This window comes from Trachypithecus francoisi, unplaced genomic scaffold (assembly GCF_009764315.1).
Source record: "Trachypithecus francoisi isolate TF-2019V2 unplaced genomic scaffold, Tfra_2.0 Lachesis_group11, whole genome shotgun sequence".
Taxonomy (NCBI): domain Eukaryota; kingdom Metazoa; phylum Chordata; class Mammalia; order Primates; family Cercopithecidae; genus Trachypithecus; species Trachypithecus francoisi.
In genome coordinates this window covers 27,935,701-27,952,397 of record NW_022681456.1, presented here as the reverse complement: position 1 = coordinate 27,952,397, position 16,697 = coordinate 27,935,701, and the positions used below count along the sequence as shown (strand labels likewise).

The following is a 16,697-nucleotide window of genomic DNA, read 5'->3' as shown; positions in this document are numbered from 1 at the left end:
AGCAGACACAGTAGTTGCTGAAACTGTGCTATGCTATGCTATGCTATACTGTGCTATGCTATGCTATACTGTACTATGCTATACTATGCTGTGCTATGTTATACTATACTGTGCTATGCTATGCTACGCTATGCTGTGCTATACTGTGCTATGCTATGCTATGCTATGCTATACTGTGCTATGCTATGCTATATACTGTGCTATGCTATGCTATGCTGTGCTATATACTGTGCTATGCTATGCTATATACTGTGCTATGCTATGCTATACTGTGCTATGCTATGCTATGCTGCGCTATGCTATACTATACTGTGCTATGCTAAAATATCGTATGTTATGATAACACAACCCTAACATCTCAGGTGGCTTACAGATCACAAATGTTTCTTTCTCATTCATGTTGCAGGTTCAGTGTGGGTGTGGGTGAGGTCCTCCGCCCCACGCCATGCAGTGACTTAGGGGTGCAGTCTGATGGAGGAGCCAGCATCTCCACATGTGCTTCTGGGGTCATTGCAGCTGGAGAATCTAGAATCTACTTACTGCAGAATCTCTTTTTGGGGGTGTGGGTATAGAGTCTTACTCTGTAGCCCAGGCTAGACTGCAGTGGCATGATCTTGGCTCACTGCAACCTACACCTCCCAGGTTCAAGCGATTCTCCTACCTCAGCCTCCCAAGTAGCTGGGACTACAGGCATGCACCACCGTGCCTGGCTAATTTTTGTATTTTTAGTAGAAATGGGGTTTTACCACGTTGGCCAGGCTGGTTTCGAACTCCTGTCTTCAAGTGGTCTGCCAGCCTCGGCCTCCCAGAGTGCTGGGATTATAGGCATGAGCCACAGCCTCTGGCCTGCAGAATCTTTATTACTCTTGTAATCAAGTACTTCTTGTCTACCACCCTTGAAGATGCTGTGCTGTAAGGAGTGAAGTTGGCTGACAGCCTCCAGCTGTTGGCACCTTTGGAATCTGCTGCTGTGTTGAAGCTGAGCTCTGGGCAGCTCAAAGCCTGGTGGAATTACTAGGGCCTGGTAATGTCTGCCCAACAGGGGACTCCCCTCCAAGCAATCTGCCTTTGAGAGTCCCACTGGCCTTGGCCAAGACTTTCTCAGAGGTGGACCACAGTCTAAGCTTCTTTCTGCTCACTCCTTCTAATTTACCTGTCTTTGGATTTCCCCCTGAAGGGTGTCAGATGTGCACTGCAGTCTGAAGCCTTTCCCTGCCTACTCCTGATTCCCTTCTGCCCCACACTCCCTGTATCTTTCAAGCATTGCCCCCAATAAACCACTTGCATTCCTACCTCCTAACTCCCAGCAGTCCAGAATCTCGAAGTCATGGTTCACCTTTAATCACATTTCATTGGTCAAAACTAGTCACATGTCCATGCCCATCTTCAAAGGGTTAGGACAGTCTAACCCAAAGGAGAACTGGATATTGGGGCACATTTGTAATTTTTATCACTAGTGAAAAACCCTAAATAATGGAAAGAGAGGTTCTCTAAAAGAAAATAATATTTATTTGGGAGTAAGCATTGCAATGGAATATGGTGGGTATATTTGGGGAAGTAAAAGAAGGTAATGGTTTTTAAAGAATAAACAAGGAGGATTACATAATTGTTTTGAGATAATTATCCTTGGCTACAAGGATCAATAACAAGGGTTATGTCAGTCAGGTTCGACAGGCAGTTGCTGGGCAGATGTCCTTGCAGAAAAATATCTTTTTTTGTATAAGGCTGCAGCACCCTTTGTGCAAGATTGTGAGTTTTGGTCAGGTGCAGTCGCTCATGCCTGTAATCCCAGCACTTTTGGAGGCTAAGGCGGGCAGATCACCTGAGGTCAGGAGTTGGAGACCAGCCTGAATAACATGGCGAAACCCCGTCTCTGCTAAAAATACAAAAATTAGCTGGGCATGGTGGCACACGCCTGTGATCCCAGCTACTTGGGAGGCTGAGGCAGGAGAATCTCTTGAACCCAGGAGGCAGAGGTTGCAGTGAGGTGAGATCGCGCCATTGCACTCCAGCCTGGGCGAGAAGAATGAAACTCTATCTCAGAAAAAAAAAAAAAAAAAAGATTGTGAGTTTTGCATTCTTTTCTAGTTGTTTTTGTAATCAGCCATATGTACGTGGGAACACTTCCTTCATGGCCTTCCCAGCCTCTATTTGTCAGGGCTTTAATAAAGTGATTCCATTTTGATTCTGACAACTTTGGATACACAACTAATGATTAAACAGTTATTCGTTACCCTCCTTTTCTTGCCAGCAGAGCCCCAATTTTTTCAGGTGACTATCCTGCACTTCTATCACGACTCAGGGGTAAACTGTAACTTACTAGAGCCAATTATAACCAATTTCCAGTAATTGGATCAAGAAAAGGCCAATGAAATCTTGGTTAATGCAATGGGAGAGGAAGTGTTCTGGGTGCCACCTGGATTTAAAAGTGACACAGGCCGGGCACAATGGCTGACGCCTGTAATCCTAGCACTTTGGGAGGCTGAGGCAAGTGGATCACCTGAGGTCAGGAGTTCAAGACCACCCTGGCCAAAATGGTGAAACCCCATCTCTACTAAAATTACAAGATTAGCCTGGCGTGGCATGTACCTGTAATCCCAGCTACTGGAGAGGCTGAGGCAGGGGAATCACTTGAAACCGGGAGGCAGAGGTTGCAGTAAGCCGAGATCCCGCCACTGCACTCCAGCCTGCCTGGGTAACAAGAGCGAAACTCCGTTAAAAAAAAAAAAAAAGTGACACAGTGTGGGGAAGAGCCTTTTTTCTCTTTTCTGTTGGTGGGTATGGTTATATATGAACTTGCTACCTACCGGGTGCTGAGGCAGCCATCCTGCAGCATGTCAACAAGGAAAAAGAGAAAAGCAAAAAGAAAATCTAGGCTGCCAAACTTTTTGTAGGGAGCCCTTTATAGGAAGAAAAATCATGAAAACTTAGACTTACTCAGGTTTATATTCTCCTACCTCTTGCTTTCTTTTTCTTGTCAGAAGAAGATTACTCATACACCTCTTCTCTCTCCTTCACGCCAGATCAGTTCTGGTTGGAAGAATGAAAACAACAGCTAAGTGGTGTGATCTAACTGACACAGGGAAAGAAGCTAAAATTGACCACTCAGGAAATGAGGCATGTATTAATGATTTTCTTTTGACTAGTTGTTTTTAAAAACATCGACATGCAATTAACTGTTGTCTATAAAATAAAGGAAAAAGGGGGCATAGACTTGCTATTTCATTCCACATTAGGAAGAGGACTAACATTTATTGGGTACTTACTATATGCCTGACATTTTACTAGGAACTTTTCATACTCTGTCTCACCAAATGACCTTGCTTGCCCTTTGAATAAAATTTTAACTCCTTTCCAAGGTGTATGTTCTGACCTCCCTCTCTGAAATCCGCACCCTCCCCATCTCTGCTCCACAGATCAGCCTTTGAATTCTGGCTTTATTTTTTTCTCCTCCTGTTTATGAAACACACCCAGCACATTCCTGTCTCAGGGCTCCTGTTCTTGTCATTCTCTTTGCCTGGAATCCTCTTTCCTTGGATCTTCCCATGTCTGATTTCTTTTTTTTTTCTTTCTTTCTTTTTTTTTTTTTTTTTTGTGAGACAGAGTCTCACTCTTCACCCAGGCTGGAGTGCAGTGGCACAATCTCGGCTCACTGCAAGGTCCGCCTTCAGGGTTCATGCCATTCTCCTGCCTCAGCCTCTGGAGTAGCTGGGACTACAGGCACCTGCCACCATGCCTGGCAAATTTTTAGTAGAGACGGGGTTTCACCATGTTAGCCAGAATGGTCTCAATCTCCTGACCTTGTGGTCTGCCATTCTTGGCCTCCCAAAGTGCTGGGATTACAGGTGTGAGCCACTGCGCCCAGCCAATGTCTGATTTAATGCAATTGCCATTAAAAGTAATTGCAAAAATTGTGATTACTTTTGCACCAACCTTCTATCTAGAATAGCACCTCTCCCTCCACCCCTAGTCTCCTATTCCAGTGACTTATTTTTTTCCCGTTGCACTTGTATCTAAAATTATCTCATTGTATTTGTTTTGATGTATCACCTCCCACTTGATTTTTCCTCTCTGTCTTGTTCACTGCTGTCTCTCAAACATTTAGAAGAGCGGCTGGCACTTATAAATAGATTGGGGGTACAAGTGCATTTTTGTTACACGGATATATTGGGTTGTGGTGAAGTCTGGGCTTTTAGTGTAACCGTCACCCAAACAGTGTACATTATACCCAACAGGTAATTTCTCATGGCTGGAGCTCTTAAGGTGATACTCAACAGTGCTTGTTGAAATAATCGATAGATCACATAATCTATAACATTGTAACACAGAATGCACATCACAAGGAACCACAAGGTATCTCAGTAAGTGAGTGTTAGAAAAGAATTTATAGGATTTAGGTTCATAATAGGTGATTTTGGTTGGGATTTAAGGAAGCAGGACTTTTTTTTTTCTACATTGGATATTGTCAGAAAGCAGGGACAATTCTAATCTCTAATCAGAGATTCTTAATGAACCTCATATCTAGGCAGGAAGACCAGAACAGGGCTAAAACCATAACTGGTAAAGCAGCAGCAGACAATCATATCAGGCAGGATGGGGAGATGTTTGGTGTTTTGGGGTTTGCACAATGACCTTGTTTTTGTCAGCACTTAGACATGATTACTGAATGGCCTTGTCTTTTTGTCTCATTTCAGAATTCACAGAGTGGCCTTGTGCGATATTGGTGTTCTATACAACTGTGTTTAACAGGAGAATGCAAAGGGCCAGCTGTTGAGTATCACAGCTTCTAGGCCAGTTTCTAGGTGTCAAGGTCCGTTTTCTGTCTCTTACAAGTGTCCTAAGGCTAGAGTCTAGTGTCAGCACAGAAATAAGCAGGAGTATATCTTTTGGCTACTTGATAGTCCCCTTTTCCCCAATTCTGGATTTGTATTGGATGGACACTGAACCAAGACAGCACAGGCCAAGGTAGAGAAGCAGTACTTCTAGAAGGCAACTAAAAATGCCTTTATTTATCCAAGAATTAATTATCCTCTCAGCACATGGCTAGCATAGTTAATTTTCAAATGGAGAATGCTGTATATTTTGCATCCTGAATGATAGAACCCACCACTGCCTCAAAGGTCATGTTCAAAAATCTGCCAAGTCCTTGATTCTGGTTCAAATTTTTATGTAAACACAACAGTATGGTTTTAGGAAAGTCTGTTTGTTTGTTTGTTTGCTTGTTTCTTTGAGACAGAGTCTCGCTCTGTCACCCAGGCTGGAGTGTAGTGGTGCCATCTCGGCCCACTGCAACCTCCACCTCCAGGTTCAAGCGATTCTCCTGCCTCAGTCTCTTGATTAGCTGGGATTACAGGCATGTGCCACCACACCTGGCTAATCTTTGTATTTTTAGTAGAGACAGGGTTTCACCATGTTAGGCTGGTCTGGAACTCCTGACCTCATGATCTGCCTGCCTCGGCCTCCCAAAGTGCTGGGTTTACAGGTGTAAGCCAACGTGCCTGGCTTTAGGCAAGTCTTTTAACCAGCATCCCAGCATCCTCTGGGACTCTATGGCAGCTGTATTCCTCTGTTAACATTCCTGCTATATCGTAATTAATTTGTTATAATCTATCTGCCTGGTTAGACTGTCTCCCACATGTTTGTAACCCTGGAACTTAACAACGGACTTGGCACAGGCTAGGCTCCTTACAAATATTAAGTGAATTTAAAATGGAGCTTTAATTCCTGGTTTGAAGTCACCTCACAAAACATTTAGTGAGTCTGTATTACGAGCCAGGAGGACGCTATGAAAAATCAGATAATCTTTCCCTTTAAGGAATTTGTATTCATTTCTCTTAGAGTTAATAATAATAATGATAATATTTGATATTTACTGAAGATAGGGAACTTTGTTAGGTACTTGATATGTACCTGAGTTATTGTCATTTTATAGGTGAAACAATGGATATACTCAATGGGTTAAGTTACTTTCCTGAGGTCACACAGCTATCACGGGGCAGAACGAAGACTGTAATTCAGACAGTCTGACTCCAATAACGCTGGCCCAACTACTAGGTTGAAACGTACCATCCACAGTTCTCTCATTTATCAGAGAGGAGGTCCTCAATCCAAGTTATCGAAATCGTTGCAGACATTTGTTTTAAAGAGGAATAGGTCAATATGACCAATCTGGGAAATAACTTACGTCTTTTGCCAGGCAATGCGTATGGGGAACAGAGCTGCGTTGGCCTTCTGTTAAAGCAGCTGTGGATTTCGGTTTTGGCTTCAGACCTGAACATCATTCAGTCAATAGCATTTATTGGGCGTCCACTGTGCGGAAAACAGATGCCCCCTGCTACTTCCTCTCCTCCCCACATCCTGGGGCAGGGAGGGGAAGTGAGGAAAGAAAAGCAAAAACAAGGCAAGGAGGATGCAGAGGGTGGGCAGGTGGGCACCCCCGCCCCGCCGCACCGGCCACGCCCCTTGCCGCGCCCTCGCCCCAGAACCCACTTTAAACTCCCGCCCCTCGTAACGACGACCAATGTCCGACCGCGAAACGAGCAGGCGGCTGGGGATTGGCCAGTACGCGGTTGCCGGGGCGACGGGTGGGTCCGGCGGGTCCCCGTGCGGGGCGGGGCGGGGGCGAGGGGTGCCGGGTTGTTTCCGCCCTGCAGCCCGCAGCCCGCCGCGCCACGGGCCGCGTCCCTCGGCTGTGGGAGGGGGCGGCCTCCACTAGGTTCCTTGCCCGGTCAGCCTCCCGCTCGGGGCGCGCCGCCTTTCGTCTGGGTCTCCGCCCCCCAAGACCCGCGGCCGCAAGCCCCGGAGTACGGCTTCCCCGGCCGGCTGCGCGATGGGCTGCGGGAACTCCACCGCCACAAGCGCGGGCGCGGGCAGAGGTGAGCACGGCGGGAGCGGGTGCCGGCGGGGGCGGGCTGGAGAGGCGGCGGGAAGGAAGGGTGCAGGGATCTTGGGTGGGGGGCGCGCAGCCCCCCTGTTCCCGTCCCCATTTTCGGGACAGGAGCAGACCGCCCGTTTCTGGAAAGACCGAAAGCGTGGAAAGTCCCCCACGCGGGGGCGGTCGCGCCTGGAGCAGACGAGCCTGCGGGGCATCTCTGCCGAGGGAGCGCGGGGAGGACTGTCGGGGGCTCCCTTGCAGCCGCCGGGGCTCCCCTGCAGCCGGTGGGGCTTGGCGCCCTCTTGGGGGAGAGGATTCCTGGACGTGGCCCCCGGCCGCTCCCCCACTTCCCACACTTGCTCCTCCAGGCCTCTCCCCCAGCTCCTCGGAACCCAGGCGCTGCACCGGGAAAAGTGCAGCAGAGCAAGACAGGACTTTCCGGGCAGTGGTGGTGGGGCAGAAAGCGGGGAGTGGGAGTGGGGTTAGGGAGAACTAGAAACAGAGCTGCAAAAACGCATCCGTGTCTGCCGTGATGTCTAAGACCGGCTGGGCTGCTCTTAGGATTTCTGTGAGAAGCTGCAGCAGTAAGGATGTTTTACATATGTGAGACAGAGCTTTATTATTAACAGATTAAAGATACTTTTCATTAAAAACTCACAGACACACACACAGACACAAATCGAAACTTCTTTTTATACCACTTCATTTTGTTGATTGGCAGGCAAGGTCTTCCAGCTTCCCCGGGCCAGCTAGGCTTTGTGTCAAGTGACTTTTTTCAAAACTCACCCTTCTATTTCACCCTGCCTTTGTCTCCGGATTTAAGATAGCCTGGATCTGTTTTGAGTAATAGCTGCTGACCTATTTCAGTGTCCTTTTGGATAAAGAGCTCCTATCTCCTCCAATTGAAATAAATCTGATGCCACATCCTAGCCTAACCAGCAAATGCAAACAGCAGTTGGAGGCTGCAGTATTTCCTAGGCGGCTGTGGAGGCCCTGGCAGTGACTTTGTAACCTTGGGCCTGTCGCATCCCTTAACTCAGACGCCGGTAAAAAATGTAGTTTTAGACTCAAGACTTATTTATTTATTTTACAGTTTATTTTGACTTTCACATAATGGAATCGGATGTGGCAATCTGCTCAGTACTTGCCAAGTTTTGTTTCCTCCTTGGCTGCCGTTGTTGCCACACACCGGGAATATTCCGCTTCAAGAGAAAGGGCTAACATATGTGCACTTCTAGTCCTAGAGATATGAATGAACCCAGGTAGCGATTTGTTGAAAAGTTTATGACTTAGAGTTAACCGTTACCATCTTGAATTAAATCCTGTCCTGGTGGTAATGCAGAGAGCCACAGGAGAGCGAATTTTTTAGATTCATGTAACAATGGAGAAGGCTAGCTTAGCGCCTTGTGCTAATGAGGGCAGACTGGCTTCAAACCTGCCGGTGGCCAGAAAGCTCCGCGTGTATGAAACAGTGTCAAGGCCACACCCTGCACTCAAATTGTGTCTCAGTCTACTAGGTACTGTGGCCCTATGCAATCTACTGCATGTGTAGCCTACTTTTAAAAAGGTTAAGAAAAATTATCCACATTAAAAAAAATTGTAGGAAGGATTTGTAACAGATTTCCCTTAAAACGAGGCTAGTTTCATGCATGTACATTTTGATTTATTAATGAACTGCTTGTCAGTTTTAGGGATGGAGAGGGGCTACCATTGCCAAATGAAAATCAGAATGATGGACCAGGCGCAGTGACTCATGCCTGTAATCCCAGCACTTTGGGAGGCTGGGATGGGTGGATCACCTGAGGTCAGGAATTCGAGACCAGCCTGACCAACATGGTGAAACCCAGTCTCTACTAAAAATACAAAATTAGCCGGGTGTGGTGGCGCCTGCCTGTAATCCCAGCTACTTGGGAGGCTGAGGCACGAGAATTGCTTGAACCTGGGAGGTGGAGGTTGCAGTGAGCCCAGATCACACCATTGCACTCCAGCCTGGGCAACGAGTGAAACTCCACTCCATCTAAAATAATAATAATAATAATAATAATAATAGAAAGATGGTAAGGTATGATGAACTAGCTTTAAAATGTTAATGTGAAAATCAAATTTGGGGGGAAAATATGATTTCTTGGGGAAATACGATTCTCTTTATGAATATTTGATTGACTTTTTTTTCCCCCTGGGAGCACATCCCTTATCACCTAAAGGGAAGTCATATTGAAAAAAAAAAAAAAAAAAACTACCAAAAGAGTAGTTTGAGGAGCAGTCTCACTTTTGTTTGTGAGGGAAAGTGCATGTGAGAGCATGCTATTCTCTCCTCCAGCGTGCTCTTGGCCAAAAATTACTTTTTGTTCAGAGGAGAGAAGGATAGTGAATGCAGACTCAAAGCATGCAGGAGACAACATGATGAGCAGGGAGTTATTGCATCATCTCTTTGATGGATCTGCCCTTGTCTTGGAGAAGCCATTCCCAAACATTTCCCTGCCTGTGAGTCCACCTAGCTGACTTTGGGATTTGGCCATTGTTATTTTGAAATGTTGTCAGTTGGTGGTAGGAGTTTAGGTTCAGAGAGGAAATACATCAGGATGAGAGGTGTAAAGAAAAATAAACCACCTTGCAAAGGTGGTACTGAAAATCTCTTCCAGCCGTGAGCTTGGGCATCCGTGTCAATTACACTGTTGACCAAGCTGCACACTTGGAGGACTGAACCTGAGCGATACGAAACATGTTAAAGAGATGTTGTCCTTCTCTTCTAGCTATTTACAGTGCACAACTGCCGATATGTCCTAGGAGTCTTAGAATTCAGTAGCCATACTTCAACTTTTCAGAAAAAAAAATGTCCAAAGAGATTGTGGAAAGGGTGCTGAACCTAAGAGTCTGGACAGTGAGCTTAAGCTTAGGTTTGGTGCTGGGCTGATTGCATTATTGTGGGTGTTTCATGTTACTTTTTTTAAACTTGGTTTCTTTGTTTATATAATGGGAATAATTGGGTGTATCTTGTTTCATAAGTGTTATGTGAAACTCAAAAATAATGTGAAAGCACTCTGTAAACTAATTGTTACTATATAATAATATTATTATTATCACCATTTTGAAGGCAAAGTGGTTTTCCTTGAATATTTTTCTATGAGAACATGCCACATCTTTTTTCATGCATTAATATATTATTATAAATACCCCTAAATCTGAAATCTCCATTCTAAGCCCTGTTTTACTTCTTGAGTTATTCAGGTAAACCAGATAATTGTTTCCCCTTCCCCTGAGATATCAGGACAGCTGCCTCTCTTGGCTTTTGTCTGGGGGACTTGGTTAACATGACAGATTAATATGCAGTAATGTACTTGAGTAAAGTGGGTTCCGTATGCCTCATGCGTGGAGAAACTGGTATGGAGTAAAAGGGTCAAGTGGCCATAAGGAGAAGTGAGATGGATCGGCCCCTTGATAATTCTGGGTAGACTTGCCCCTAGAGTATGTTTCTATTAATAACTGTAAGCTTACACATCATCCACCCCTACGTGGGACCTCCTCTGCTGGGAACTTCTAGGGCAACACTGGGGCAGTCAGCAGTGGATGTTTGTAGAATGAAGTCAAACTTGGTTGCTCTTGAGAAATTGATAGTCTAGGTAGGAAGATTAAGCAATTGAGAATCACTGCAAAGCAGTGGATAATAGAATATCATCTGGACCTCCAAGTTTTCAGGAGATGTTGAATGACACAGTTTAATCAGAGAAGTCCTCCTAAAGGAGTTGAGCTGTCGACCTAGATGGAATCGTGAGAGGCATTTTGAGTACACAAAGCTCTCACATTTTGATATGATCACTCTCTCAAGGTAGGAATTTGATTTTTCCCAACGTACAACTACATAAAGAATGCAGCAGTTTTTTTCTGCATAGTCTGGAGTCTAGACCCCAAATTATAGAGAAACATCTGGATTTAATAGTTCATTTTAAAGTCACATTTATTATAAGGCAGGGAGCTTTTGCACTCTCGCTCACTCTCGCTCTTTCTCTGCAGTCAGATTCTCTACTCGCTTGTTTTTCCCCCGAGCATATCTCCTGACTAGGCAGAGAAATGACCAACCTTGCATTCTGAGTTAATGATGCACAGCAGGTCAGTCATTCCCTTTTATGTAGTCACATACATACAGACTATGAAGCAAGTCTTTGTAATATAAATCAGAAATTCCTTTTTATGTAAACCAGAAAATCCCTTAAAAGTTTGATAGTTCCCCATATCTACAGTAGCCTGTTTTAATGCAGGCTAAAGGCTGTAGATATTATTTGCAGTGGGAGTTATCTCAGACATATTCAGCTCATGGTATTTGGTTAAATTGGTTAGTTGAAATTTTTCTGCCAGAGATATGTAATTGGCAACTGATCTTAACTTTGCAGGCAATTTATTGTCAGAATGTTTCCGTAATAGTTTTCCTACTGTTTATGTAACAATAGTCCAAGGGGAAGGAGCTTGATAATTATTTACCCTATTTTGTCAGTGTACCCCAGGGAGTTAATACCATCCTTTTGGGTCCAATTATTTAGATTAGTTATGTCCTTGTCCTCAATTAGCTAGATAATTGCATTCTTTTGAGGTAGCTGTATTGGTCCAGCCTTAATTTACATCTGTAAATGGTTTGGTAGTATTGAAATGATACAACTGTGTTTACCTTTAGTCCAAGATTTGTGGGGGAAATAATATAAAAATAATATAAAATTTTGTTGATATCATCAAACATTTTTGTCTTGCACTACTCCCCTTTCCCCACAACTGTGTACCATCCTTCTTTCTATTTAAACATGCTGAACTCACTCTTGTTTTCTCTGTGTGAAACATTTTTTTTGCTGGAGAGCTGATACTATGTTTATTTCTTGTCTCCTTTCCCCTCCCCCAAATGGAGGCCTCATGAAAGCCTATACATTTTGTTTACAGCTGTATCCTCAGCCTCTAGACCAGTTTCTACAATTTTAATGGATTTTTTTCCTTCTTGAAATATATTTGTTGAATGAATGAGCATATTTGAGAAACAAAAAAGATACAAAATGAAGTCCTGAGTTGGTGTGGGCACACTGTACTGATGTAGCAATTGAGGGAAGAAAATTAAACCTCAAGAAGTCAGGGAAACCTGCGTGGAAGAAGTGGAACTTTGTTTGGGTTTGAAGAATGGCTGGAGGAAGTGGAACTTTATTTGGCTTTGAAGAATAGGTAAGATTTGGATAGCAGAAAATGGAAGGCAGGTCATTTTTAGTGCTGTAGGAAGTCCTAAAGACAGAAATGGGCTTGGCGCGTTTCAGGGTAATAAGTCTAGCCTGATTGGATGTAGTCGTTCACATTGGTTGCAGGGTATTGGGAAGAAGGAATGGTTAGGATACGGGACGAGGAGGACAGAGAGGCACTGAGGCCACAGCGTTGAGAGTGGGCTCTGCAGGCAAAAAGGCCAAGTACAAATACTACATTTGCCATTCATCATTTGTATGACCTTGGGCAACTTGCTGAGGCTGTCTGTTCCTTAGGTTCCTTGACCATAAAATGGGGGTGTAATAAGAGAGCCTACTTCAGTGAGTTAATGCGTGTAAAGTGCTTAGAACAGTGACTTGTATATTATAAGTACCCAATATCACTGGTTTAGAACAGTGACTCATATATTGTAAGTACCCACACTGGTACTGTGTAAGTACCAGTACACAACTGGTATAGAAGGAAGGCGTGCACCACTGATGGCGTGTACATACAGAAGTGGCATCACTCACAGCTGCTCTCTGTGCTCAGAGAAGTGCTGAGGGCCTGGATCATGACTGTGGGCCCTGGAGGGGTAGAAGCGTTGAGGTCACAGAGATGGGGAAGACAGTTGAGCTAAAGAGAGGCTGCAGATGTGGGATGAAGGAAGAGGGAGAAGTAAAAATTAAACTGTTAGAGCCTGGGTAACTGGAAGGAGGTTGCTGCTCACTCTACAAGTAAGATAGTAAGGGACAGGTGGTCAGCATACTTGACTATACCATGTTTGAAGTGATGATGAATAAAGAGGGGTGTGGAGACCCCTTTGCTCAGGTAGTCATCACTGGTGAGACAGAACCAAGAAGCTCTGTGCATCATTTGCTTGTTCTGTCTCCCCAGAATTGATGGTACAACCATGTGAATGATTCATAAAGGCATCCAAAGTGAGTGATTCGTTTCTGCCATTGTCACAGCCTGGTAGGTTCTTTTTGCCCACTGCCCCAAACAAAATCAATGAGGGCTGGGTGTGGTGGCTCACACCTGTAATCCCAGCACTTTGGGAGGCTGAGGCAGGCAGATCACCTGAGGTCAGGAGTTTGAGATCAGCCTGGCCAACATGGCGAAACCCCATCTCTACTATAAATACAAAAATTAGCCAGGTGTGGTGGCACGTGCCTGTAATCCCAGCTACTCGGAAGGCTGAAGTGGGACAAATGCTTGAACCCAGGAGGGTTGCAAGCAAGGCTGCAGTGAGCAGCTTGGGTGACAGAGCAACATCCCTTCTCAAGAGAAAAAAAAGAAGCAAACAAAAAAACAATGAGAGCAGCAGTTTTTGTGGCAAAGAAAGAGTTTAATAATTGCAGGGCTGACCAAGTGCGGAGAACAGTGAGAAATTTCTCAAACCTGTCTCCCTGAGAATTTGGAGGCTAGGGTTTCTTTTTTTTTTTGAGACGGAGTCTCGCTCTGTTGCCAGGGCTGGAGTACAGTGGCCGGATCTCAGCTCACTGCAAGTTCCGCCTCCCGGATTTACGCCATTCTCCTGCCTCAGCCTCCGGAGTAGCTGGGACTACAGGCGCCCGCCACCTCGCCCGGCTAATTTTTTTGTATTTTTAGTAGAGATGGGGTTTCACCGTGTTAGCCAGGATGGTCTCGATCTCCTGACCTCGTGATCCGCCCGTCTCGGCCTCCCAAAGTGCTGGGATTACAGGCTTGAGCCACCGCACCTGGCCAAGGCTAGGGTTTCTTAAGGGGACTTTGATAGGCAGGGGGTTACTGGGGAATTGGAATAATTGGTTGGCTAGGGATGAGGTTATAGGGGCATGTAAAACATCTTTGGGCAGTAAAGTCAGTTCCCAGGAAAAGGTTGGTTCTCAGAACCAGGTGGCATCTCTTGATCTACCAAAATGTGAAATCCGAAAAATATCTCAAAGACCAGGTCTTTAGGTTTCACAATACTGATGTTATCTATAGGAGTATTTGGGGACATTGGAAATCTTGTAACCCTGGTTACGTGACTCTAGGGCAGTAGGCAGCTTATAGGAAAGCGTGCTAAAGAATAGCGGGGTCATTGTTTATGCCTATTTTTTAGTAAAGTTTAAGCCCCTACCATAATTTTAACCTTGCCATATGAATGCAGCTCTGATCTTTGAACAAGGATGGGGGCGTGGGGGTTGGGGGTCAGTTTTCCTTGCTTCAAAGTGTAACTGTAAACTAAATTCTTCTCATAGTTATCTTGGCTTCCATGTCAGAACAAGAAAAAAAAACCTATTTAAAAGCAAAGCAAAATAGAATCAGTTCTATTAAATTTCTCTCATTATTTATAATTCAGCAAAGGCAGTTTACCATGAGCCTTTACAGCTCCATGTAGACATGACTTAAATTTTAGTATATCAGCTAAATGTCAGTGCACTAACTTATGCCTGTACTTTTTATATGGCTGCATTTATTTTTGGTTTATTTATTTATTTATTTTTGAGACAAGAGTCTTGCTCTGTCGCCCAGGATGGAGTGCAGTGGCGTGATCTTGGCTCAGTGCAACCTCCACCTCCCGGGTTCAAGAGATTTTCCTTCCTCAGCCTCCTGAGTAGCTGGGATTACAGGCATGCACCGCCGCACCTGGCTAGTTTTGTATTTTTAGTGGAGATGGGGTTTCATTATGTTGGCCAAACTGGTCACAAATTCCTGACCTCAGGTGATCCACCCGCCTTGGCCTCCCAGAGTGCTGGGATTACAGGTGTGTGGCCATTTTTGCTACTTGTCTTAGTTCATTTTTGTGTTGCTATAAACGAATAACCAAGACAGGGTAATTGATAAAGAAAAGAGGTGTATTTGGCTCATGGTTCTGTAGCCTGTACAAGAAGCATGGCACCAACATCTGCTTCTGCTGAGGGCTTCAGGCTGCTATCATTCATGGCAGAACGTAAAAGGGAGCCATAGTGTGCAGAGATCACATGGCAAGAGTGGAAGCAGTAGAGAGAAGAGAGGGAGATGCCAGGCTCTTGCTAGTGACCAACCAGCTCTCATGGAAATGAATACAGTTAGAGCTCACTCTTTACCACCAGCCATTCATGAAGGATCTGCCCCTGTGGCCCAGACACCTCCCATTAGACCCCACCCCCATGAGATTTGGAGGGGACAAATAAACCAAACTCTAGCACTACTCAACAAGGGCGACCTATAAAAACGAGATTTTCTATAAGAGCTTCCATTTTCATTGACATAATTTTATATTTCTGGGACACATTGACCTGAATTTCTTTCCTCCATTATTTGAAGAAATCACTTACGAATCTGTATTTTTTTTATTGCACTCTGAAAAGCAAGCATTGCTTTGGATGAAGTAGTGAGCTGTTGTTCCATTTCTTTTGGCCAAACCAAGACTATGACATAGTTTTATAACTGTTATGGGTCAGAAGAGCCATAGCAAGCTGTCAAAATTACAGAGAATTTTGTTTTTTTTTCTGCAGTTATATTTATATAGTTCTCAGGGGGACTGTTTCTTTTCTAAAACAAATAAGGAGTAAAACATTCCTGCGTGTTTTTATTATTTCCCATAAGAGCCATAGACATTTATGTTTCTGATCATTTATGCTGAAAGAAGAGTGCTTCTTAAATCTTTAGTATTTTTTTTTTTTTTTACAAATTCTTCACATACATAATTTTGAGTGTGTGTGTGTGAATTATCATCACTTGGTTTGAAGAATATAACTTAATATGTAACTTAGCAATTCATTTACTTGTGAATATTTCTAGTATATTTTATAAAGTCTATAGAGTATATAGTGTAGTGATCATAAAAGGTATTAATAGACTAAAATGTATATGACCTTTTCTTTTTTTTTTTTCCCTGAGATGGTGTCTCGCTCTGTTGCCCAGGCTAGGTGGGCGCAGTGGTGAGATCTCCGCTCACTGCAAGCTCCGCCTCCTGGATTCACGCCATTCTCCTGCCTCAGCCTCTCGAGTAGCTGGGACTACAGGCACCCGCCACCTCACCTGGCTAATTTTTTGTATTTTTAGTAGAGACGGAGTTCCACTGTGTTAGCCAGGGTAGTCTCAATCTTCTGACCTTGTGATCTGCCCGTCTTGGCCTCCCAAAGTGCTAGGATTACAAGTGTAAGCCACCATGCCCGGCCCTTCTTTCTTTTAAAAGATAGAAGTATGTTCTTCATAATAGAGTTTGGCATGTGGGAGGAGAGTCTCACATCAATAGATGTTTGAATCTGTATAATACTGAAGGCATGCTGGACAGTATGACTCACAGTTTTTAATGTACATGACAGGCTGATTAGCTCTCAAAGGACCATCTGTCTGTAGGAACCAAGATATTGTATCCATCTACTTAAAATTACTCAATGCAGGCTGGGCATGGTGGCTCACGCCTGTAATCCCAGCACTTTGGGAGGCAGAGGCGGGTGGATCATGAGGTCAGGAGATCGAGACCATCTTGGCTAACATGGTGAAACCCCGTCTCTACTAAAAATACAAAAAATTAGCCGGGCGTGGTGGCACGCACCTGTAGTCACAGCTACTCGGGAGGCTGAGGCAGGAGAATCGCTTGAACCTGGGAGGCGGAGGTTGCAGTGAGCCGAGATCGAGCCACTGCAATCCAGCTTGGCAG

The 16,697-nt window shown here is 44.6% G+C and overlaps 1 protein-coding gene across 1 annotated transcript in view; it reads left to right on the top strand.

Annotated features, from left to right (window-relative positions):
• The first annotated feature begins 6,582 nt into the window (after positions 1 to 6,582).
• CUNH12orf75 (chromosome unknown C12orf75 homolog) overlaps positions 6,583 to 16,697 on the top strand; it is a 42,826-nt gene continuing 32,711 nt past the window's right edge. Inside the window, exon 1 of the mRNA XM_033220804.1 lies at positions 6,583 to 6,875. Within this exon, the coding sequence (XP_033076695.1) occupies positions 6,830 to 6,875 (46 nt within the window). The 5' untranslated portion in view covers positions 6,583 to 6,829. The remainder of the gene's footprint in view (positions 6,876 to 16,697) is intronic.